The sequence below is a fragment of the Sorex fumeus genome, unplaced genomic scaffold (assembly GCF_029834395.1).
Source record: "Sorex fumeus unplaced genomic scaffold, SorFum_2.1 ptg000037l, whole genome shotgun sequence".
Lineage (NCBI taxonomy): Eukaryota > Metazoa > Chordata > Mammalia > Eulipotyphla > Soricidae > Sorex > Sorex fumeus.
The window spans coordinates 2,148,962-2,173,557 of record NW_026606094.1 but is presented as its reverse complement, the minus strand read 5'-3'; the positions used below and the strand labels follow the sequence as shown (position 1 = coordinate 2,173,557).

Sequence of the window (24,596 nt, the reverse complement as noted above, 5' to 3'; positions counted from 1 at the left end):
GGGGGTGGGTTGCCAGAGGCTGGGAGAAGAAGGGCACTAAACCAGAATCCAGGCTGAGAGAGAGTGAGGTTTAAGGAAGAAGATGAGGAATTTGGTGTCCATTGCGTTGAGTTTGAGATACTGGCAGGGCACTCAGCTAAAGGGAGATGCCATTGCAGACTCGGGTCTGGAGCTTGGAGTACAGTTTCTGGTTCCATACCCCGGAGTTCTCTCTGTCCAACACAGTGACAAGTTGCATGAGAATAGATTGAGTGAAAGAACAGCGATGAGACAGGTCTCTCAGAAGCAGAGGGCCAAAGGATTTCCCCAAAGACGTGCTGGGTGCTGGACACCGAAAGGAGACCAATGAGTTTGCCAGCGCGGGGCCTCCCAGTCCAAGAAGAGTTGCCTCCAAGAAAAGGTGTCTGAACTGAATCCTGGGAGCTGGAAACCTGTAGCAGAGCATCTGCACACCGAGGAGCAGAGAAGACAGCTTCATTTCCGGGGAGGAGAATCCCCCGCATCCCCCATCTAGGGGAGGAAGATTGAGGATCCCCCGGTAGTGATCCTTCGATGCCTCAGTCTCCCCAGGGCACATTTCCTGCCCGTTCTAAACTATTTGGCCGCATTTTAATTTTGATCATCAGAGACAGGCAGGCGCATGCTGACGCATGGGGAAGTGGAGCTGGGCCTGGCCTGCCTTTTTTTTTGAACCAGCATACAACATCCTTGAAGAGTCACAGACTTCTGTGAAGGGCCAGATGGTGCATATTTTGGGCTTTGTGGGCCATATAGTCCCTGTCACAAATACTCAGCTCTGCTGTTGTGCCATGGAAGCCGCCATTGACAACAAGTGAGAGTGGCCACAGGCCAAGTCAACTTTACTTAGGGACGCTACGCCTTGCGTTTCCGGCAATTTTCACATGTCACAAAATATTTGTTGGCTTTTTTCTTTTCTTTTTTTTTTTAAATCAGGCAGAAATATAAAATTATCCTTAGACCACAGGATGGGCTAGAACACCACTGGTTGACTTTAACCCACAGAAAATTGTCTACTGACCCTCTAGAATTATGTAACTAAGAACAAGAAGAAGGTCGAGAGCCAGTGTGATGTGTGTAGGAGACTGGGTTCGGTCCCCAGCACCGCCAGAGGTGGCCCCCAAACAAAGAGAGCACAAGAAGAACGTTCCCATCCAGACAGAGTGCACCTCTCCAGATCCGCCTCTGCTCCTGCCGAGAGAGCGCCTGGGCCTTCCAGAAATCTTTGCCTTCTCCACGTCTTTATTTTGAAGGGAAGGGCTGTGAGGCAGAGTTCCCCAGACTCTCTGATTTCTCTTCGTTCCCCCTGCCCTGGAGGAGGCCTGCGTGCTGCAGGTGCCTGCCTGGATTTGCGTCTCCTGCATCACTGGTGATGGCGCAAACCCCAAACCTCTGGTGTGTCTTAGCACAGCGAAGGCCAGAGCAATTTCCTTAGAAATTCCCTTGACCTTCCACTGCTGGGAAGCATCTGTTCTGCACCTCAGAACCCTCTTACTCAAATAATATAGCGCAGTCTGGCTTGGAAGTAAGGCCCTCTAAATTTATGCAAAAAGCGGCTTTCCCACTTGGCTGCCAGGTGTGTGCCAGAATACCTTCTGCAGGCTCAGACCTATCTGCCAGCCCCATGTGGGAATTTTTCTCCCCACCCTGCCAGGAGTCGCGGCCAGCCTGGGCAGGAGGCTGTGTTCATTCTCCTTCTCCAGTATGGAATTCAAAGCACCCCGGCTGATTGGAAGTCTCTGGTGCCCCCCAAAATGCAAAAGGGTGGGGCGGGGTGGTGGGGGAGAAGGAGATAAATAAACCTAAGACTTATGTGATTCAAAGATAACGTACCATGTTTAAAATAAGTCGGAGAAAGCAAAAATCGAGGTTCTCATAGAAACCGCCTCCCCCTCGTTGCTCCAGCGGGGCTGGTGCTTGTGAGGTGCTGTCTCCATGGTGCTACGACGTTGCATAAGCGCTTGAGCCATGTCGCTTTCTTGGGGCTGGAAAGACTGGTGGGGCCCTCGCTCTCCCCCACAAATGGGTTTGTTTTCTGTGCCTTGAAGATGTGTGGTGGAAGATCTGGTAGGAAAATGCAGAGACACCACAGGAAAACCGGTGGGGGGATGGGGGGCGGTGCTTTCCCATGCCCACTTGTTTTATTTTACTCCTAGTTGATGGGAATTTGATTGCAGCTTCTGCTTAAAGCAAACACCCTCCCCGCCCGCCGCTCCCCTCCCCCCAGTCAGCCCATGTGCTGGGACTCTCCGCCACCCCCTTCCCTCACACCCCCAGAGCCAACACCGTCATTTCCGGTCCTGTTCTTGGGGTGCCACAGGAAGGGAAATGCCTTCTTAATATTAAGGGCAAGGTAAGTTTTGGTTTTTTGTTGGTTTTTTTTTCTCCTCCCTCTTCTCTTTAAAAACAAAACAAGACGTTATTTTCAGATCTTGCTCTGTCATGGGGAGAGAATTCTAAAAGATTATTTTGATGCCGGCCTGATTGTTAATCTGGCACACCAGCTCCGTTCAAGAGAAAGCGTCTCGGGTGGGCAAAGCCAACCAGAAATCAAGTTTGGCAAAGCCACTCTGCATGTGTGCAATGCAACGGGGCCAGAAATCCCGAGCGAGGCCCCAGGGCCTTCCCTTCACTTCCACCGTCTCCTCTTCGGACATTGGTCCACGATGGGGCATTCAACAGCCCCACAGCTGAGAGTCCCGAATCGAGTTACTCAGTCTCTGCCAGGGTGGACAGTGTCCGCAGCAGCATGCATGCCACCTCACACTCCCCTCCCCCCAGCAGATGTCCTCCTGTCTTCCCAGTGCTTATTTCTGCTCAGTTTTTTCCTCTCTGATATTCTCTTGAGCAGACAGTTGCCGCTTCCCTGCCATGTGCAGAGACAGGTGCTCCCTCACCTGGGGTAACTGCAGGATGGCCTGCTCCCATGCACAGGCCTGCAGGAGGGAGAGTTGAGGCCGCAGCCACCACCCAGCCCTCCTAGAGAGCATTATTTATTCTGACCCGATGAGAGGAACCGGGCAGCGTGTTTCTAACCGAGCGCGGCATCTCATCATCGCTCTTGTTCTCAGTTCCCTTCGTCCTGCAACAAATGCCTCATACATTGCCCACTCTGAACCACCTCATCAAAGTCTCCCTGGAACCCCCAGGAACTGGGAACTAAAACTGGCTTCCTTCTCAGCGGATGCCCGGGTCTGACTTCATTGATGACAATTACCTGTGGATTTCGAGCCCTTTAATTAGGATCCCTTCTTTCTCTGGTTCCCTTTATTCTGATCCCCGAGAGTGCCTTGGCAGTGGCATGTTCCAAAATGGGCCCAAAAGGGACCCCCTCTTCCCCGTGGTAACAGGGACACAGTGTAGAGAGCAAAGGAAAGAATAAAGGAATTCAAGACAATGCAGGTCCTTGTTTGATTTCTGAGGCCCTTAATACACGTGGAGGCCTCAGACCATGTTAAGGATCTGAGCTGCAAACCAAGCGGCTGGCCTCCTATTTGTGCTGCACTTTGGGCCATTTTAGGCAGTGGGAACACAGGGCCAGCTGGTCCCAAGTGGGCTGATTTGCTTGTTAACTGATTCACTGACCATCTCTGCAACTTGAGACCTCCCAGTTGCTTCAGTTCCAGAACTGGGAGCACACTCTAGGTGTGTGTGATGCCATGATCTGAGATCAAGGGAATGAATCAAGGCTCTGGTTGGGAACGTGTGGTCAAGGTGACAACCATGTGCCTCCAGACTCGGCCCCTGGGCACTGCGCCTCGGCCTGCCTCCTGTGCTAATGGTTGGAGTCATGGACACCAGTCCACAGCTTAGGGAAAGAAACGCTGTCTAAATGTAGGGAATCCAACTGGACGTCATTGAAGGCCCAGCTTGTGCCGTCTAGGTTATATACAGAGTCTGTTCGAAGTCCTGAGGTTGGCTTGGTGTTTGATGTTAGTTTTACCTTGTTTGGGGGGGATCTCGCGAGCAATCAAGAGGTCATGGCGTCCCTCCCAGCTGTTCTCAGTCATCTGGGTCAGAGGCTGCATCTGAAGGCCCAAGGATGCAGTGATAGCGCGCTCTCTCTCTCTCTCTCTCTCTCTCTCTCTCTCTCTCTCTCTCTCTTTCTTTCTCTCTCTCTCGTGCACACGCACACACATACCAGTTTGGGTGTTTGAGCATCTCCTGTGCACCTGTGTTTATTTGGTTATTGTTTTGAGTGGCGGGAGAGGATAGCCAGGGCAAGTGCAGAAATGGAAAAGGTTGAATGCTGGGGTCAATCTCAAAAAAGTTTGCATTTTATTTTATTTTGGCGTGTTTGGGTGCCACACCCAGCAGTTTTCAGGACTGACTCCTGGCTCTGTGCTCAGGGATCGCTCCTGACAGGCTCAGGGACCATGCGGGTTGCCAGGGATCAAATCCAGGTCAGCTTCGGGCAAGGCAAATGCCCTGCCTGCTATTGCTAAGACTCTGGCCCCTGAGAATTAGCATGTCCAGTGGACTCTGCAGCTGAGGCACGGAGGGTAGTGTTATGCAGTTAGCAGGACAGGAAATTTGTAGGGTTTTCTGACTGGGCTTTGCCTCGCCCCCAAGGCTTACTCCAGGGAATGGTATTGCTGAGAAAGAAAAGAAAGTGGTGTCCCTGCTCCCTCCTATGGTCTGGTGTGGCCGGCAGGATGCGACAGTCCAGTCTCGTGCCCCGGCCACTGCCTGGCCCTGGCTCTGTTGTCAGCCCCGCTGACCTGCTCGCTATGCATGTGGCTAGTGCAGAACGCCAGGCTTTGTTCTGAAATGCCACCAGATCTGCCGCTTCTGTCTCTGTGGTCTGATTAGCACAAACAGTGTTGACATTTCGGGGCGCAGTATTTAAAGCAGAGGTGTTTAGATCTGAATGTCGTTAAAGTAGTCCCTCCCAAAATACAGACAAGAAATCCCCAGCTCCCTGGCGTGTGCCGCTCATGCATGAGCAGTGGCAGGGCCAAGGGGCCACCTTTCCCTTGCAGAAGCCACCACGAGCTGCTTTTTTTTTTTTTTTCATTTCCATCAGGAAACTTATTTATAACCCGGGAGTCATCCCCACGCAAAGTTTTTTTCCGATAGTTCGTCCAGATTTTCTTTCCCCTAATAATTACACCCCCTGTTTTCAGGCGATGCATCTTTCCTCCTTTTTTCTTGTGTTTACACCTTTCAAATAGTTGCAGATTGCTCTCGTGTCGCCCTCTTAGTCACCGCTGAGCCGAGCTGTGCAGATTTAGCACCTTTTATCTCCCCTCTAAAGGCAGGCCTCCCCGCCCCTGAGTCATCTTCTGCTGCTCTCTTTAAATGTGCTCCAGTTTCCTGCCTCTCCCGGCGGCCGCAGGACTGGTGAGAGCTGCACACGGGGTAGAACACGGCAGTTGTTTTCTGCCATTCGGGCACTGGAAAGCAGGAAAGCAGACCTGTCCCCAGGCTCCGGCCCCAGGTCTCCTTGATACAGCCCACCCTGCACTTGACTGGGCTCTGCCATCTCTAGCTGCCCATTTTTTCAGGACGGGGGCGGGGGAAGGGGTGTGGGTGTGCTGTTTTCTTCCCGGCATGTTATGTAACCTGGAGAGAGAGAGGGCTGTCCCCAGGGGTTTCCTGTGAGCCCCTCTCCTGGTTTTGGCCGAGGGCCCATGTTCATGGTTGTTCTCCCAGGCCCCAGTGGGGTCAGGTACCAGGAGGAGGAAGAACTGAGTTGCCCGCAGCCTGCCCTCAGAAGGCAATGTTTCTGTGTTTCCCTTTCATAATTTACATAGAAAACATCCGATTCTTACTCCTAGGAGCCGGAGGATGGGACTGTGCATGGAAACCTATAGGGGTCCCTCTGGAGGGTCCCAACTTCAGCTCCTCGGACCTGGCGGGCCACTGGGAATCTGAGATTACTTGGGGGGAGTTGTGCAGGGAGGCTCATTGTCGGGCAGGGGGAGGGGGAGAAACGAGCCAGGTCACATGCCGAAAACAGTTGCCTCTGAGTGGCCTCAGTGAGAGTCAGGGCACGAGTACCCCGGGATTGACTTGGCCAGCGTGTTCTGCCGATAAGTCTCCCAGATTCACCTGCTGCTGCCCGGTGCCCGGAGTAGGCAAGATCCAGGCTCATGGGCTGGGGGAGGGGAGCTCAGCTCTGGGGGCTGTGACTGTTGGCTGTTGCTGGCCCAGGGCTGGTGCACCCAGCGGAGAGCAGCCGCCAACCCCCGCAGTGGTCAGGGGAGTGTGCGGCCCCAGAAATGGAAGCCAGTTGGGTGCCATCTCCCCAGCCAAGCTGCAGTGTGTTTCCATCTCTTTAGTCAGCACATGGCCAAGTGGCCCGTGCAGGTACCCCTGTGGCCGTCCCTCCATGAGGTGCATGAAGTCCACTCACAGAGCCTCCTGGTGCAGACCACGTCAGCGGGCGGCGCCTTTCCTTCCACCAAGGCCTTGCTTCATCTCTAGGACTGTCACTGGGAAGCTACACTCCCCTGCAGCGCCCACCCCCTGGTAGAGGCCACGGCAAACACGCTTTGTGCCCAGAAGCAGAAGCACTGTGGCTCAGCGCCCTCCAGGACACTCACCTCGTCCGCAGCAGACGGCACCTCTCGCGAGAGTGCTGTGCCACTTGTTCCGAAGCTGACTGGCCAAAGTGGTAATTTAATGGACAGAGTGTCTCCAGGTCTCTGAGTGCCGTTTCTTTTTAATAGCTTATTCTCTAGCCCCGCGTTTTCTTTTTGAAGGCGGTATCTGCCCTACTCCAGGAGAGCCAGTCCTGGGTGAGGAATCTCTACAGGGCTTATTGAAGGGGGCAGGGTTTCTTGGCCTGTGGGGGGACACTTTGGAGTACCCCCATGTTTGTGGGCAGGAGTCGTGGGGCCTGGAGAGGCCCTGACAGCAGAAAAGAGAGGACAGAACGCACTGGCAGTTGGTGGTCTTGCCCCCCTGAACTCTTGGTGAGGGGACAACTCTTCGGTGTCCTTTCCTATAAATGGTAGCAGCTAAGCAGCCTCTCCCAAAAGACAGAGAAACGAGGACCATTGGCTCTTTCTTGCCTGGAGGCAGAAAGGTCAAGGGTTGCAGGGTTCAAGAAGCCCAATGGGGGGCAGGGGGCTCACTGCTGGGCTCACAGGCCTCACTGCTGTCTGCTCTTGGTGGGAGGTGGCCAAGAGGCTGCCTGGGTTTCTTCCTTTCTGAGACAGCCTACAAGATGGTGGGACCTTCTCTAGGTGTCAGGAATCATTTTAATTAAAACCAAAGCGCTTGAGACTTGCAGACCGGTTCTGGGGTTACAGGTGAGTTCGCAGGCTGCACTGCACCTTTGAAGCCCAGCAGGGCACGTCATGGTCATCGGGCCTTATCAGCAGGCAGCCCCGCAGCCACCTTATCAGGAAAGACCGCACATAGGAGCTCTGCGCTGGATGCAGAGTGCCAGGTCCTGCTTCCCCTGGCCAGGGAGCATGGTCGGGGACCCCGGGATCACACATCTCATTTCCCAGCTCTCGGCATGTGTGCCCACCAGCTCAATACCCGCAGCCTCGAGCATTGCTTCAAGGCTAACCCTCATTCTCTGCTCTGGAACTTCTTCTCCAGCCCATTTCATTGGTCCCCAAGCATTACCCCAGGGATGCCAGCCAGGACTGCAGTCATTGATGGCAGGAAGGTGCCAGCGTGCCCCAGGCTTGCTGCGGACCGAAAGCACAGGACTCCGCTGCTGACAGCCTGTCTGCACCAGGGCGTGGTGCCGACCGCTGCCTGTCTGGTTGCAGCCTGTCACGCACGCGCCTGTTTCCGCTCCTCTAGTGCTGCTTCCCAACTCTGCCTGGATCCCGTGGGACATAAAACCAGGCCCAGAGGCCAAGAGAGCAGAGCCTGCCCCATCGCTCCCCACCGTCTCCCTTCGCACCCCACTCTCTCCAGTGTCCCTCACACTGCAGGACTCGTCCCCCCAAGGGCACCTAATGCATGTCATCATCCCACCCCCTTTTGTCATTTCCTTCATTGACGTAGAACCAAGAGTGGCTATTGTGGTATGTCCCACATAGGCCCAGTCAAACCCTGGGCATGTGCAGCTGGATCAGCACATGAAAATGCATATGTGGGTCATAATCAGAGCAGAGAGTTGGCAGAGAACTCTCCTTAAGGTCCTTCGGCTGCAGAAGTTGCGCCCGGCTCCTCCCAGAGCTGGTGCTCAGACCTGAGCGTCCTCGCCCTTCCTGCTCTCGACCGGCTCCAATTCGGCCTTGCCAGCCCAACTCAGAGTCCAAGTTCTGGTCTAACGCCTCGTGTCTAGTGGGTCCCCGACCAGGAGTGTGGAGCCTGCCAGTCTGCTCCCGTCTGCTGACATCTGAGCCACAGCTGCCAGGACACCCCAGAGCCCCGCCCTGGCAGTGTAAACAGCTGTACACCCCACTCCCCTCCAAGACATCTGTTCCCTGTCCCTCCAACCCCCGCACACACACCCTGGTCTGCACCAGGTGCATTGCGACCTTCTTACCCCTGTGACCTGTAGGCGGGTACCTGGACTTCTGCTCAATGGCATTAGCCTCTGAGTAGGGTTTGCCATAGGCCACTTAGTCCCTTTGTAAGTAAAGAGGCCTTAGAGTTGTCCTGTAAGGGCCGTTCCTAGATGCTCGTATCTGCCTGCTTAATTCCAGCACTTAGGGCTGCGGGTAAATCTCCCTGGGCCTGTTTTGAAGAGCTGCTCCCTCTGTGTCCTAATAAGCAGTATTAGCCAGGCCTGGGCTGGATGTTCTCAGGAGCCAGGTCTGACTTGAGGCCCACGGGAAGGGAGAGGCAGCCCGGAAGAAAGGCAGCAGCAGGGGAGACGCTGCCACTCACCAGTAGCTTCTCTCCCCTGCCCGCCTGCTAGGAGCCTATACCGGGGAACTGCTTCTGACAGGCACCCCCACCCCCATCTTGAAGAGCTGGTGCTTGGCCTCGGGGAAGTGGAGGCAGCCAGTCAGCAGCGTATCCTAGGGCCCAGAGCACTCTCTTGAGCATGATCCCCAGTTCTTCTGGGCCCTACTTGCTTTACTCCCTGTCTCAGCCAGCCATTCCATTTTTTTATGTTGGATCTCTTGATGGTTTCCTCAGACACAGAGAGCTGCTGGAAACTCTTACACTCTTGAGGATGTCCAGGGAGGGGTGGGAGGTAAAGAAGGCTGGAGTTGTATGTGCTGCTTGCCAGGAAAGTTCTTCTAGTTTCTGCTGCCCTGGGAGTTTTTCTAACCTCCTTTTTTTTTTCTTTTCTTTTTGGCTTCTTGGGTCACACCTGGCAATGCACAGGGGTTACTCCTTCTGCACTCAGGAATTACTCCTGGCAGTAGCTCAAGGGACCATATGGGATGCTGGGAATCGAACCCGGGTCGGCAGCGTGCAAGGCAAATGCCCTACCCACTGTGCTATCGCTCCAGCCCCCTCTAACCTCCTTCTTAATTCTAGTCCCCCGATCATAGCCACCCCACCAGCCTTACCCCACTTCCCTCCCTCCCCCGCAGTGACTGCTAAGGGCCAGAAATAAACCTTCATTCTCTCTTCAGCAACAAAGCTTTATCTGTGGTTCTGTGGCCCCAGCGTTCAGTGGGATTGTTTATTTTTCTCCGTGACTGTTCTAGTCTTGCTTGGTTGGCAGATACAAAATGAAAAGTGCTCTTGCTGTTGCTGTGTTGAAAAATCTGAGGCTATCTTTCATTTCATTTTGTGCTCTCTCCGTAACTGCCTTCAGGGTTACTTCTGGGCTCGTGGGCTCCCTGAGTTTCATGCTGGTCTTGGGCAAAACTAAGTTCCACTCCTCCCTGCAGCCCGGCAAACGGCTCCGGTGATGTCCCAGCCCCGCTGACGCTGGAGCAGGGCCTGGGTGAGGGGCCCCATCTTGGTTTGGGTGGGCTAAGAGTCCTGGCCATTGCCTGCTGCTGCTCATGTCCAAGTTCCCCTCTTGATGCCGCCTCCTGTTCATGCTGTGTTTGAAGTGATGGATTCCTCTTGTGAGGCCTGGCGGCTTGCAGCGCACGCACTCTCTTCTTGATCTTCAGAAAACTCCAGCTGTAAACGATTCTCATTCCTCTGAGCTTCGTGACCTTGACACCATGCCATAGGCAGGACCAGGCGCGGGCCACCTGGCTTCATCCATAAGAGATGCACCGTCTGTGCCAGTGGCAGTGACTCTCCTCTCCCAGCGGCCCTCTCACTCTGAAAGAGACTTGCAGACGCCAAAGTCCCTGCCTCCCCCACACCAGGTCTGCCCCTCTGCATGAGTGACCCTTTCCCATCCTGCCTTCTTGAAGCCACCAGAAAGACCTGTGGTGCTTGGGTGACGTGGGCATCAGGTCATCCTCCCTGTATGCCGAGCATCTGACCTGGGGCTCTGGACGATTGCAACTTTTGCCTCATGATTAAAGGACTATGCATTCAGGGGTTTGTTTGTTTGCTTTGGCAAGCATAATTCTAATTCAGACATCCTCCTGCCTTCTAGATCCTGGCCTGTCACTGATAAAGCAGTGGCAGGTGGTCAGAGGGTATCTATTTCCTTCTTGTCAGATGCTGTCCTTGGGGCCCAGAGTGATAGTACAGCAGGGAAGGCACACTGCAACCCTGATTCCATCCCCAATCACTGCATATGAGCCCCTGAGCACCACCAGGTTCACTTCTCACACAGAGTCAGGAATAAATACCCCAGAGGAAGTACCAGATGCCCCCCCAAAAAAAATAATTCTTTTTTTTATAATAATAAAATGCGTTCAAAGTAGAATTCTGTCCTCAGGAGTCTTCCAGGCCACTTAATAGTTAGAGGTGACTGAGATTTTGAACCCGGGTCACAGTCTCAGCAATCATGATCTTGGTGATTAAACTACCTCAAGCCCGTCAGCCCTTTCTTTCCATTTCCATCACACACATCTCCCTTCACCCACAATCATGTGAGGTAGTTTTGTCATTAGATAGACCTCACTGGCAAATGGGCACGTCTAAGGAAAGGGAAGGCTAGGTTCTGTAACTTGACCAAGGTTACCAGGCTAAGAAACAGTGGTGTCTCTGGGTAAACTGGTCTATGTTGGGACCTCCTATTTCACCGGTCTCAGGAGTTTTTGTTTGGGTTTTTTTATTTTTGTTATATTTTTTTTCTGTATCTCCTTTTGAGTGAAAAACTGAAGGGCAGTTGTACCCAGTACGGGCAGGGAGGACAAAAACGGCATTATTTCTGGAGAGGAAAATGACACTGAGTTAGCGCTTTCAAATTGGACACAAATGTCAGATAATCAAGAGGAAATGCCTGGGAGTCGCTGGAATGGCCCTGGCGGGCCGAGTGGCCCAGCTGGCAGGATCACTGAGGTGAGAGAGTCTTTGCTGTGAGTGAAGGCGAGGAGAGGAGGGCATGGATGCTGCCACCTCTGGACACAGTGCGTTTCCCGAACTCTGGCTCCTGATAACAGCCAGGTGGTGCCAACCGTGCCTCCCAGGCACTCTTGCTCTGACCACTGGGTTTTACCCCTTGGAGAGAACTGAGCATCTGGCCTTCTCCCCTCTTCCTCTTAGCAGCCATATGAAGTGGCGGGTGAGGGCACCGTCTTGGTCGGACCTTCTCCTCACCAATTCTCCTTTTCTCCTGACACAGGCATTGAATGTCCCCGCGGTGCCCGGAACCTCCCCGGCCTGGTGCAGGAGGGTGAGCCTTTCAGTGAGGAAGCGATGCTTTTCACCAAGGAGCTGGTGCTGCAACGTGAGGTAGGCTGTTTGCCCATGGCTTCTGAGTTGGGAGGCTGGGCTCTGAGGGCTTGCCTGGGGCGAGGCTCTCCCGTCGGGGCAGAAGAGCTCTGACCAGTGCCCGGCCTCCTCCCCCTCCGCCGTCCATTCCGTCAACTCACCCCATGCGATCTCCTGGGGGCCCCTGGCTCCATGGCCTGCACCCGGGATTTGCACGGTCCCTCGCGTGTGTCCTGGGAGGCGTGGCGAGCACCAGGCTGGTCCAGCCAGGATCCTGACGCAGAGAGCTTAGAGCTCTGCAGTCCTCCTCCTTGGCGAATTAGCCAGAGCTGCCTGCCTCCAGCTGGATTTAGAAGCTTGACTAACCCTGTCAGGGGCCAATTTTCTTTGAACATTTATTTGTATCTTTGAGTAATTGCATTTTCTGTAGCGGGTTTTCTGACTTAATTTAATTGTATTTCTGCTTCTGCCTGTTGGGCTGGCTCTTGCAGGCAAGAGTTGGGCTTCTCGGCGGCTCTGGTGCCCATCTACCTGCTAATTTTTCTCAAGTCACAGTCAACAGATCTATCATCTGTCCAGGGACTGATGCCAGTCAATTCATCCTGCTGGGTGGGCCCACAAATGGCACGTGCAGGAGTGTACGGGGCTCAGGATTAGGTGCTGGGTCTGCTCCATCCTCGTTTCTCTAATAATTAAATCCATGGGTCCCTGAGCATGCTCAGAGCTAAACAGTACTGGGGACCAGAGGTTCTGCCTTCCCTGAGTCTTTGGAGACCTGGGAGATCCTATCAGCGGAGTGTGGGGTGCCTTTGGATTGGGAGGTGATGCCACTCCCTGGTAATAAGGAATCTTGACCGTGTCCCTGGGTGTAAGGGGTAGAGAACGGACTACCTCAAGCTTCCCAGCCTGATCCCTGACTAAGTGGCACCATTATTGCTGGCTGCCATTTTCTTGGCATTTCTCTTGTACTTGCCTTCTCTTTGAGGGTGGGGGAATAGAGAGTGGGTAAAATTTCTGGATCTTTCTGAGAGACGTGACTTCCATTTCCCCAGATTTGGCTGCAGCTATCTGGTGTGGGCTTGCGCGTTCTACCATCACGTGGAGGTGGAGGGGGTGCAAGGGTCAACCCCAGCAGGGTCTCTGCAGCCACATGCTGTGTTTAGCCACATTCTGTGTTTAGTCTGATGTAGGTAGTAGGGAAGTAGAAGCCCTTTGGGTGTGCGGGTCGCCGCCTTCTCCACCCCTTCGTCTTCCCTCTTCCAACCACACAGCAGGAATCGTGAAAGAAAGAATGGAAAGGGTAGTTGAAGTTTCATCAATTAAAGATAGCCCCCTGCTACCTCAAGGGTCCTCAGCTCCTTATCAGTAGCTGTTGAAGTCTTTGGGGTTTAGGTAGCTGGAGGCAAACATCTGAGTGGTAACCTTTGGGTGAGCCTGTGACTAGTGAACCACAGAGCCCTGTGATGCTGGGAACACATGAGTCCAGTCCAGGTCATGCGCTAAAGCTGGCGGGAGGACAGAACTCTGTGTGTGTGTGTGTGTGTGTGTGTGTGTGTGTGTGTGTGTGTTTGTGTGTGCGCGCGCGCGCAAGCATACCATGCTAGGGTAAGGGAGAAGACACGGCCACAATCTGGAGCAGCCTTTTGCTAGTGACCTCCTCACCTCCACGACTAGACCAGATGCCCCTCTCTCTAGCTCCCTTCACTTGCCATCACTGTCCACCAGCTCTTTGACTCTTTGGCTGCTTCTGAAGTTTCTTTTTTGTTTTCTGAGCCTCACCTGGTGGTACTCAGGGCTTAATCCTGGCTCTACACTCAGGGATCGCACTCCTGGCAAGGTTCGGGGGGGATCATATGGGATTCCAGAGATCGAGCCCAGGTTAGCCGCATGCAGGGCCAATGTCCTGCCCACTGGCCCTCCCTTTCTTTCTCAATTCTTGCTTCCCCATCTCCTTTCCACCTTATTCACGCGACTGATCCATGGGTGACATCCAAAAGCACAGGGTGAGGGGTGTCGGCCAGATTGACCTCCGGAAGGCGTGTGTGGCACCACCAAGCTCTTGGACTCCTGTTGTCTTGGCCTTACCATTGCTTGCGGCTGACATTTAATCCATAGGAAAGCTACATTTCCCCAATTCTGCACCCCTCTGAAGCCCCTGGCCTGTGAGTTAACGGAGCGGAAAGGTGGTGGTAGTGCCCTGAGCAGCCTTGTGATGTCCAAGTGCAGGACAGCGAGCAGCATGGGAGATGGGTGCGCTGCAGAACAGTACATGGCGCTGAGGAGTCCGCGGGATGGGTGGCTTGTCTGGTTCCTGGGGTGACTGGTTTCAAAAGCATTCTGTGGAAAGGCAGGTCGGTTGTGCTGCAAACTCAGGCTAACATGGGATTTTCCCTGAAGGTGCCCACTCCAGGCTGTTCTCCTGAGCTTTTCCGTCTATAATATCGAGGACCCCTGTTTGCGGCATGTAGCGGTGCAGAGAGAGGTTTGTTTCCTTAGCACATTTTTCATTTGTCTTTATGGTGGCTTCCATTTTAGCCCAGCTGCTGTCACTGAGGGAGGTTTCCTTTTGCCCTCCACCCCATCCCCTCCAAGAAAATCCTCGTACCCAGCACCTTCGAGGGGAAAGGAGCGAGCAATCGCCTCCTGTTGGAAGCCTGCGATTACAGCCTGCTGTGAGGGTCAGGAGGGCGTGGCGGGGTGCAGGGCAGGGAGAGTACAGGGGGAGCCTGGCCCTGCTCCCCTATAGGCTTTTCCCAGTTCCTGGCAGCCTGTACCATCCCATTGCCGGCACCTCCTGGACCCCTGGGTGCCCACTGGCACCGCCCAAGCCCAAGAGGAGAGCTGGGCAAGGGGCTCGCACTCAGGGACTGGCCCTGAAAGTGACTGTCTATGTAGGAAGTGCTGGCCAGGCTTCAGCTGACCAGGAAACTGAATCTCTGCCCCTCCTGCCCTTTGGCTCCAGCTGTCACAGGAAGGGGCGAGCCTGGAGACCCGAGCGCCTCTCCCTTCCCTAACCATGTCAGCCGGGGCTCAGCCACCAGCAGTGCCCGTGCCTTTCTGCCTGCCCTCCCGCACGGCCTTTGCCCCTTCATTCCCCGCCGTCCACTGTGCCACCCTCCCCTAAGCTCAGTGATCCGGGCGTGCTGATCTTCTGGTTTCTGATCAGCCTTTCTCAGCTGGGGCCAGGCGCCAAGGGGGTACGGCTGTAAAGTACACCCATGGTGGGAAGGGGGCTGGCACAAGACTAGGGCACCAGCCAGTGAGACAGGATCCCCAGGAAGGAGAGAAGGCTGGCAGGAAGCCATGGTGGGAGAGAGGGCGAGAAGCCCAGCATCCGCCTCTGCTTTGCTGCTTCCTGTGTGAGCTGGGAGGCCTGTGCCACCAGGCACTAGCACTGGGCTTCCCGCGGGCCCTCAGGGAAAGCCCGGCCTGCGCAGCGGCTCTTCCCAGGCAGACTTGGGTGCAGGGGCTGGCCGCAGTGGACCAGTGTTTGAACACGAATTTGATGGACACACAACCACACCTTGCCCAGGGAGCAGCGACACGGCTCTCCCGCAGTAACAGCTGGGTCGAGTGGTGGCAGCAGGGGCTCTGGGCCCCACAAGGCCTGAAATATTTACTCTTCATCCCTTGATCTTAAAAAGAGTTTGGCCTGTGCTAGACGGGGCCTTCTGGGTTGACTTTTGAGTGACTTGTCTGGCCTGAAAGTGCATTTGCTCTGCAGCTGCACCCTATCACATGCACTCATCGGGTCTGTGGCTGTATTTATGACGGGGGGGGGGGGGGGGGAGGGGGGCTGCAGGGGGGAAGGGGTTAACACCAAATAAGGACACTACCCCCCCCCCCCGTCTCCCCCATGCCATGCCCACCCCTAAGTCCAGCTGCTTCTGGCAGTTCCCTCATTTCTACCAAGGGCAGGAAGTCTGGGGTGACTCCCAAGGTGTGCCCTGTTGCTGACTGCCAGGACGCACCAGGAGGTGGGGAGGGAGCTTGCCTAAGCTGATGGGCAGGTGACCACCAGCCAGATGCCAGCTCCTTGGTTCTCACATGCCAGTCAGCATGTGCTTCAAGGTCCATGGCTCTTGCCCACTTCAGTGTGCCTATCAGAAGATCTGAACGGGCGAGCCCAACTGGCAAAAACTCATGACAGGGCCGGTGGTGCAACTGTGCATGGTGTAGCACTTGCCGTGCAGCGGAGGCCATGGGTTCGATTCTCGTGAAATTTCTTTGCACTGTCCTGCCAGAAATCCAGTGGGCCAGTGCTCTCGCTGAATAACCATGGCTGCTGCTAGGAAAACCTTCACCTAAAAGGAGGGCCCGTAAGGTGGAGACATCTGCTCAGCTCCTTCCCTGAAGGAGGTGCTGGTCCTAGAGTTGGGGCGCAGCGGGTTCCCGGAGCTGGGGGGCAGCAGGCAGAATCTCGAGAGGTTTGGCAGTCAGTGCCAAGGCCTTGCTCGGTGACGCCTCTGTCCTCACTGCACTGTGGCAGTTGCCGTGACCCACTTCCCCTCTTCCTGCTGGCATCAGAAGGGCAGCTGTCCCCCAGGGAACTCATGCTGCAGGCCACAGTGGCCGGAAGAGTTTTGGGTTCCCTCTCCCCACCGCTCCCCGCCTCCCCTAGAAAAGCAAGCATGAGCCGTGCAAGCATCTATCTGCCGTTTGAATTACCTTGTGTATGTTGCAGGGAAGCAAGGGCCCATGGTAAATAGCGAGGCGTCTTCTGTAGAGCAGGTGTTTGGGAAAGAAAATGCAGGATGAGAGAAAAGCGACTCTGTCTCCTCTGTCTGAGCCCCAGGCATGCTACATCTTGTCAGAAAGATGGACCATACTATGCGCTCCCCCGTCAGTCTAGCTTGGGTTCTTCCAACCCTCCTGGCCCCGAGTGCCGCTGTCCAGGAAATCTCGGGAACCAGATATTTCTACGTGTCTGCATGACCAGGGCCGCTCACCCCCAAGACTGAGGAACCCCAGACTGGGCTGAGGCACTTACCTGAATGCCATGCCGCCTGGAGGCCTCACCGAGCCCCCCCACTAAGGATTCTGGAAAACCAGCCTTCCAACCACCGTTTTGTTCCTGAGTTCTTGCCACATTCCATCCAGGCCAGGATATAGAGTCCTGCTTCGCACTCTCCCCTTATCCCGGGAGGAGGTCCCAGGGAAGCCCTCCCCTCCCCACCTGCCTCCCAGGGTGCCCTCTGCCTGCTTCCATTCCTGACCTGAGCATGCTTTCATGTTCAGTAATGCGCATCCTGCTATAGGCCCCGCAACCTGCAGTGAAAGTGCTTCCCCAGTGAGGAGCCCCCGTCTGATTCTAAGGGCTCCCGTGATTGTGGGAAGGCTGCTGTGGCCACGCTATCTTGAAATGTTTGTCCTTCAGCTGCCTGACTTCCGCTTCACCTGTGCCTCAGGGATGGGGTGGTACATGCCTGCTGGGGCTGCAGCTGGAACACAAACCCCCCTCACTGCGTGGAACCGAAGCCCCAGCACCCCACTTAAAAGCTTTCTCTTGCACCAGTCTGCTTTCTCCTTCAGTTCAGCAAGGCTTTCCCTACCCGTTTCTGATCCTCCTTGGGAGACAAAGCTACAGGCTTTGTTTCAAGATGCACCATGCCCTTGGCCCTAGGATCAAATCAAACCACCCTGGGAACACGTGTCTTTGATTGCCTGTCCAGCCCAAAGCCTTGTCATGAGCTGCTTCTCCATTGGAACTGGCCTGATAGGACTATCCATTCCCCTCTCCTATCCTTGAGCTGCTAGCTTCAACTCCTCTTTAGGTTTCTCCCTGCTTTGTTTTGAGTCCTATCTGAAAGGCTTTCCTGGGGAGCCTTTCACTGTCTTCCCAGGCTGGGTGAAGTGGTCCCTCTTTAGTCCCCATGGCATTCCTTACAAACATCTGTCACATGTTGGTCATTCAGTGGTGTTGAAGGGTGCGTGGAAAGGCGCTTCTCCTGCATTGTCAGCGCCTCAAGGACACGGGCTAAGTATCTTTTCATCTCTCTGTGCTTTGTGTATTTACCTCATCTGGAAGAGATATTCAGATAGGTACATCTGTTCGGCTGATCCATTCCCTGTAACCCCGTTTTGGAAACCGGGAAGAAAGCCTGCTGTCCTTCATAGTTCTTGGGGAAAGTTCTCTGAGGTCCGTGTCTGGGCAAGGAGGATGGAGGCTGTACACAACTGTTCAGTCAGGAAGTTCTCGGTGCCAGCATCCATCACCATGACCTGGCTGGGCTTCCTCCGGATGCTGCCGTGGGCTGGGACTCCCTCTGCCCAGCCTGCATAAAGTCCACAGACTTCTGTTTAGTTTGAAGGGCTGTGATTTCCGGACTGTCCTCTGCCTCCTCCTGCCCCCTTCCAGGTCCCTGGCCCCCACCAAGTTTCTCTCAGAGAGCTGGAAGAAGGGCGCTCCAGTTCCCCTCCAGCCTCCCAGCAAGCAGGGCCCCAGCAGTGACAAGGGTGAGGGGAAAGTAAGGGAGGACAAGCATCTTGCTTGGGCCTTGTCTTTCGTCTGGCCTCTTGTAGTACACATCACGTGAAGCTCCCCAGTAGCCAAATGTCCAGTCTCTGTGGCCTTCCCCAAGTGCTCAGGGTACCACTGGGCGCCTGGGGTATGCCCGCTCCACCAGGATTCCTCTCTGCACAGCTGCTGGCTCGGCTCAGGCTGTCTCCCTCCTCTTCTGTTAGACTTTCCTAGCCAGTCAAGCATAGAATTGCATCCATTTTTCTGAGATAGCTTCTGGGACTAATTTTTCATTGGCTGGGCCAAGATCCTATTACCTGTAATTATGTCATCCAGACCAGTTGGGCTGGGTTTGATAGACCTCGCTGCCCTCCAGAGGCTGGCATGCCTGTCCCAGTCTGGCTCCTGGGCTTAGAGCAGGAAAAGGAAGACTCAAGGTTAGAACATGGAGGGTGCCTCAGGAAGGCGGTTGTATCACAGGGCAGAAAATCCTGAATTTTCAGCAGAAAGATGGGTCTCTTCTTTCCCTAGAGAATGGGTCCTTACCATTATAAATGCTTCCTGGAGAGAGTCTTGTTATCTCTGCCACGTCTGTTTGTTTTTCTTGATATTCCTACCAATAAAAAGAAGTGAGAGGGCCCAGAGAGAGAGAACTTCATTGGCTGAGTACATGCTTAGCGTTCAGGAGACCCGAGTTGAATCCCTGGTACCATATACAGCCCCCAGGCCAGGAACAGCCCCTGAGCACTGCCAGCTGTGGCCCCAAATCTTAAATAAAACAAAAATGGGGGGGGGCAGAGTAATAGTACAGCAGGTAGGGCATTTGCCTTGCACGTGGCCAACTGGGGTTCAATTGCTGGAATTCCATATGATCCTCCAAGCACTCAGGGGGGATTACTGAATGCCCAGCCAAGAGTAACCTCTGAGCATCGCTGGATGTGGCCCAAAAACAAAACAAAAAAAAAAAAACTTTAAAATAAAGCAAAGCAAGAAAGGAGGTATAGTCCTTAGATCTGTATTTCAATTCCTTCCCCAAGTAGAAGCCTTGGCAGTAACAAAGCAATTTCTGGCATTTGGATCCGACTTGTTCCTGTCCATCTTTAGCTTCAACCCACATGGGTTCTAGAATTAAGATGTGAAAGGCTCAAACATGATCTTCACTTTCGTGTTTTTTGCTAGTCTGACCCACTGTCCGTACTCTGAACCTCATCTAGATGGCTGCCGGGAAGTATTGTTGGCAGCCACCAGAGAATGGATTTACTGATTCACTTCAGGGCTGTCATACAAAGACAAGCGCATGAAAATTTCTGAGCCTTGCAACTTAGCAGAACCTTCACCAAGTACAGTTTTCAATATTGTCAGACACAGGATGGTGTGAGCTGTCCCAGTGGAAGGAAGTGTGAGACCAGGCACATTCAGCCTCCTCTGGTCTACCTTCTCTATAGCTCTGTAGAGCCTGTGACCCAGAACAAACAGAGAAATGGTGGTGGGGGGTAGGGGGATGCTGGGGGTTGTGACTGTGGAGGTGAGAGATTCCTGGACTCCTCAGAGGTAAGGATTGTGCTAGTGGAACCCGGGGTCCCTCTTTTTAATTGTGAATTCTCCACCTATAAAAGCGAGTCCTGGTTCCTTTTAACCTCTCAGAGACCCAGGACATTCATTGCTTCTCGGGCTTTAGCAAGGCTTGAGCTATTCTCTAAAATCAAGGGAAACCGCTTCACATGAAGTCTATCTAACTCCCCTCTATTTCTCATGGATCAGATTCACTTTCCAGACTTGCCTCCTCTGTTTCCAGAAGAGCTTCCCCCAACCCCAGCGCATCAGCCAAACCACAGCAGCCTGCAGTGTGAGCTCTTCCCACCGGCTCATGTTCAGGGGCCTTTGGGCCGCCTCAAACCTCCTTGTTCTCTTTCTCCTGATCCTTGCTGGACCCACCTGCTGTCTAAATGTTACCGGGTTCCTTTGGTGTGATCTCCTTCTGTGGGAGCGTCTCCCCAGTAGCGGAGGAAACAGACGGCAGGGGGCAGATGTGCTCGCCAGGTAGGGCTGACTTGGCTGGGGGGGAGACGGGGGGGGGGGCTGCATGCTCGGATCCGCCCCCCCTCCCCCAGCCACCAGCAAGCCCGCTCCCTGTGTCCTCTGTCCAGTAGTGGACGGAAGCCCCTGTCTTGATGGACTTCCTTCTTGCCTTTCCACCCCTGACAGTTTCTGGTCAACTGAACCTAAATGGATTTTGGAAATGAAAGTGACCAATTGTCTGTTATGAAATGCTGTGGCGCATGAAATAAGATTATGAGCAGGCTTGAGAAGGAACAGCGGAGCTGCCCCAGCCTGGTCGGAACAACAAGAGTCGCGTGTTCAGGAAGCAGACGCCACTTCTTAGGCTTGTCTCCAGAATGTTTTTTTTAATTTCATTTCATTTTGAGGCCACACCCAGAGCATACTCCTTGTTCTGTACTTGGGGATCATTCCTAGTAGAGTTTAGGGGGGACCATGTGTGGTGCCAGGGATCAAACCGGTTAGTTGTTGCAAGGCAAGCGATTTAACCCCTTCTGCTATCTCTCTGGCTGTCCCCAGAACATTTTAAGTAAAGGCATCTTTTCCTCTCTGGGTTGCTTAATTCAAACACTATTGGTATATGCGCACAGGTCGGGCCTGTTTTCTTGTTCCAGCGTCATCATTTTCTGTGCAACCTTGGGCAGGCTTCTTGGGGCACTGATAGGTTGTTTGTGGGTGCTGGGGGCTCCCAGCATTGTGCATTGAGCCCAAGAGCCCTCCTTGCCCCAGCTGTAGTGAGGCACCTCCTCAATGGGGATTATGTGGAGGGAAGGTAGAGGCCTGGGAAAATGCTTGGTGAAGCCCAGCTGGCACCGTCCTCCCCACTTCAGACAAACATTCCCAGGGTGTAAACTGGACTCCAGAATCCCAGCTCCCACATGAACAAACCACAATGCACAGAGTAGAGGGCAGTGGGAAGTCGGCTGAGTTTCGGGCGTGGGGTGTGTGTGGAGACAGCATTCACATCAAAATCAATAAGGAACGCTCCTTAGTGCTCTTCATTCGCCCACGCCAGTGATGGCGAATACATCATTTGGTTTGAGGCTCCCAACCTTCTCCAGACAAGGCCCCGAGAAGCTGTCACACGTTGATGGATCTGGCACTGGCATTGATCACCGGCTGCCATCTTTAGTCTGAGTTGTCAGCGTCTAAGAGCCACCAAGGGTCAGCGGGTCTCGTTTCCACAAAGATAGAAAAATGTCCCCTGGACACTAGAACCATTTTCTTCCAGGCAGTGCCATGTTATGTGGTAAAGCAAAGATCGCAGGGAATGCCATAGAGTCCCCTCCTCCCCTGAGTGCCATGTCCTCTTCCCAGCTTCAAAGGAGCAAGCAAGGACACCCGAGAGACTGACCTCAAAGAAATAATGGCCTGGGTCCCTCTACTACTCAATCCAACTCACATTGGGCTGTCTGGGAGACAGACTGTCCATCCTAAGTGGCCGGCGGGCCCCAGCTCTTCTCTGAGTTGGCCCTGCCCCCAGGGTCACTGCCACTTCCAAACCACCTGTCCTGGGTGGGAGTGACTCCCACTCTTCTTATACCACCCTCCCCACCATAGAGCTGCTTCAGGTCACCAGGGCCTTCTCTGTCACCTAGAGGACCAGCAGGTACTCTACAGAAATATGTAGGTGTTAGCCAGGGCAGAAGGGGCCACGAGATAAATCCTTCGGGACACAGGAAGGAAAGTTACCAGTGGTGCCAGGAATGAAGAGTTGCATGGGAAGCTGCTTCCCCCTCCTTAGCAGAAGGCCTCCCTCTCCTCCCTCCCCTCCCTTCTTGCTGCCATGTAATTTATTGAGTTGCCAGGAAGGGGTTGGGGCTTGGGCAGTACAGGGAGAGGAGGAAGATTTTAAGAGGAAGACCTCCAGGTCCCTCCACACCCCTCAACTATCTGCTTTTACCCACCCTGGGGTGTGGCTATTTCTCCAGTTAAATCTGAAATTGCCAACCTGGGATATCTAGCACCATGCTGCAACCTGATAGGAGGAAATGCAACAAATCATCCATCCCCACTGACTGGATATGGATTTGGGGCCTGGCCTCTTGCCACTCGGTGATTTTAGCAGGTCACTCTCAGAACCAGAGGATTCCTCGTACGGGGGGAGGGGCTCTTGTGTTGACTGGAGAGATGTCTCCCCTCGGGCCCTCCCCTCCATGGGCTCTACCTTCTGACTATGACTACGGGGTCAGCCCAAGCGCCTTCTTCAGCACTTACGGTGCTGATGCAGCTGTTTCCCGGCACCCCTTGGGCACTCACCCCCTTCCTCCTCCCAGTCATCAGCACTTCCACTCCAAGCACTTCAGCAGCTCTGTCACTCGCCTCTGCCATTGCTTTCTGTCTGGGCTGTGCAGGTGTTTGTCACTGATTTCAGTTATACCCTGAATCACTGTCCGGGATGATGGTTATAGCGAGAGAGCCAGGCGCACCCAAGGGCTCCCATTTGCAGGGGTGGGGGGGGTGTCAGTACCTCAGGACTAACTCCTAGCACTGTGCTCAGGGATCAGTCATGGCAGTGTCTTTCTCTTTTTTTTTTTTTTCCGTTTCTTTGCTTTGTGGGTCACACCCAGCGATGCTCGGAGAATTCTCCACTCAAGAATTACTCCTGGCGGTGTTCAGTGGAACATATGGGATGCCAGGGATCGAACCCAGGTCAGCCACGTGCAAGGCAAATGCCCTGCGCACTGAACTGTCGCTCCAGCCTCACATTGCCTTGTTCTTGAAGTGACTTTGCTGATATGAGCATCTCCCCTTGACAGCAGCCATCCCATAGAACTGACAAGAACTGTTCCTGAGAGCCAGTGGGCCGGACGGAGCCCCGGCTAGAGCAGAGAGTCAGGCACTGGTAGTACGTCTTCCTGCCCGGGTCATTCTGCCTGTCAGTTTTGCCCCGTTTGCTGACTTGCCAAGCAGCTTACACTATTTTCATAGGCAATTTTTCATCTGACCTGTCTGTATGTGGTCATGGCCTCTTTCGCTCCAGAATTCAGATCAGCTCATTCACATCTGGACCCTAGCCTCTGGTCTTTGTGATCTGTCTGCTCAGAAAATATCCAAGGACGGGCCGGATCCCCAGAGGCTGTGGCCTTTGCAGTCATCACCAAGCAGAATGTACCAGTCACACCTTCTCCACTGCTGTTGGCTGCTGTGGGTAGCTGACCCGGAGCTGGGATTAATCCAGCCATGCTAGAGAGGGCACTTGAAGCTTTGGATTCTCGTTTTCCATCCAGAATCAGAGTTCCCTGGCAAGACAGCTCAGCCCCGCCCCATTCAGTGGCAACAGTTGCAGGAGCTCACGAAGCCTAGTCGCACCTCTGACACGCAGATACCCAGCCTGGCATCGAGAGAGCCCAGATGGCTCGACATGCCCTGGCACCCGCCAAGTCAGGGCAGGCACAGGCGGTGCAGAGGGTAGAGAGTGCCCGCCTTCCGCCACCACACTGCCAGGTATGAGGCTGTTCTTGGGGGCCTACTCACTCTCAGCTCTCATGCCACCCAGGCTTCTTTCACCCGCCCTTCCTCTTTCCCCACACCCTGTGTTCCAGTAATTTGTACAGTATCATTGAGAGGTGTTGAGGGGATCAATAGCAATTCACCTTTTCCCTTATTGATTCACGTTAAAATGGCAGGCGGTCCCCATTCATTCATTACGGGCCGGCCACTAGCCACCTGGCCACCTGTGACGGTCCACACAGCCAGCCCATGTGGTGTCTGAGCTGCCACTTTCCACAGAAGGGGAGGCCTGCTCAGTTCAGCTCCCGTCCTCAAAGCAGGTCAAGGAAGGAGACCATTGGCTGGTTCAGCCCATGTGTCCTACTATCTGGAACATGCCAGCCCACCACCGACCCTGCAGCATGAACCCCAGCTGCCTTTCTCCCTACTGCCCTGGAAGTTCCAGGGCTCCCGCCCGCCCCAGCCAACCCACAGCTCTCTCCATGGTGCTAACGTCTTCTCCACGCCCCACCAGTTGCCCCCAGTCTGCAGAGGGCCCTGGTGGAGGAGGGTGTAAGTTCCCTGGAAGCTGACCCTGGACCTGGCCTCTTGCTCCCGGCGCAGGGAGCCACTTACCTGTGCGGGTCCTGCTCCCTGTGTGCCAGGGGTAGGATTCACAGCTCTGATGTCTGCCTCCTTCCCCCCACATCTCAGCCTGCCATTGGGGAGCCCCACCATCTGCAGTGCTGGGCCTGGAAAGGGCCTCCAGTGTGTGAGACTGTCCCATACCCTCGGGACATGGAAGCCAGGGAGAATCCCCATATTCCACATATCCTTCCTAGGCTCATTGCACTTGCTCTCCTCCCTTTCGAGGTAGCGGTGTCAGAAAGGGACAAGGAGGAGAGGGAGGGAACAACTCTGCATCGGCTGCACTTGTCTGTCCTCCTGAGCTGGGCCCTCCTTT

The 24,596-nt window shown here is 54.4% G+C and overlaps 1 protein-coding gene across 1 annotated transcript in view; it reads left to right on the top strand.

Moving 5' to 3' along the window:
- Nucleotides 1-24,596, top strand: part of SND1 (staphylococcal nuclease and tudor domain containing 1) — a 433,640-nt gene that overhangs the window by 333,133 nt on the left and 75,911 nt on the right. The window contains exon 16 of the mRNA XM_056118385.1: nt 11,594-11,703. Coding sequence (XP_055974360.1) covers nt 11,594-11,703 — 110 coding nt within the window. The remainder of the gene's footprint in view (nt 1-11,593; nt 11,704-24,596) is intronic.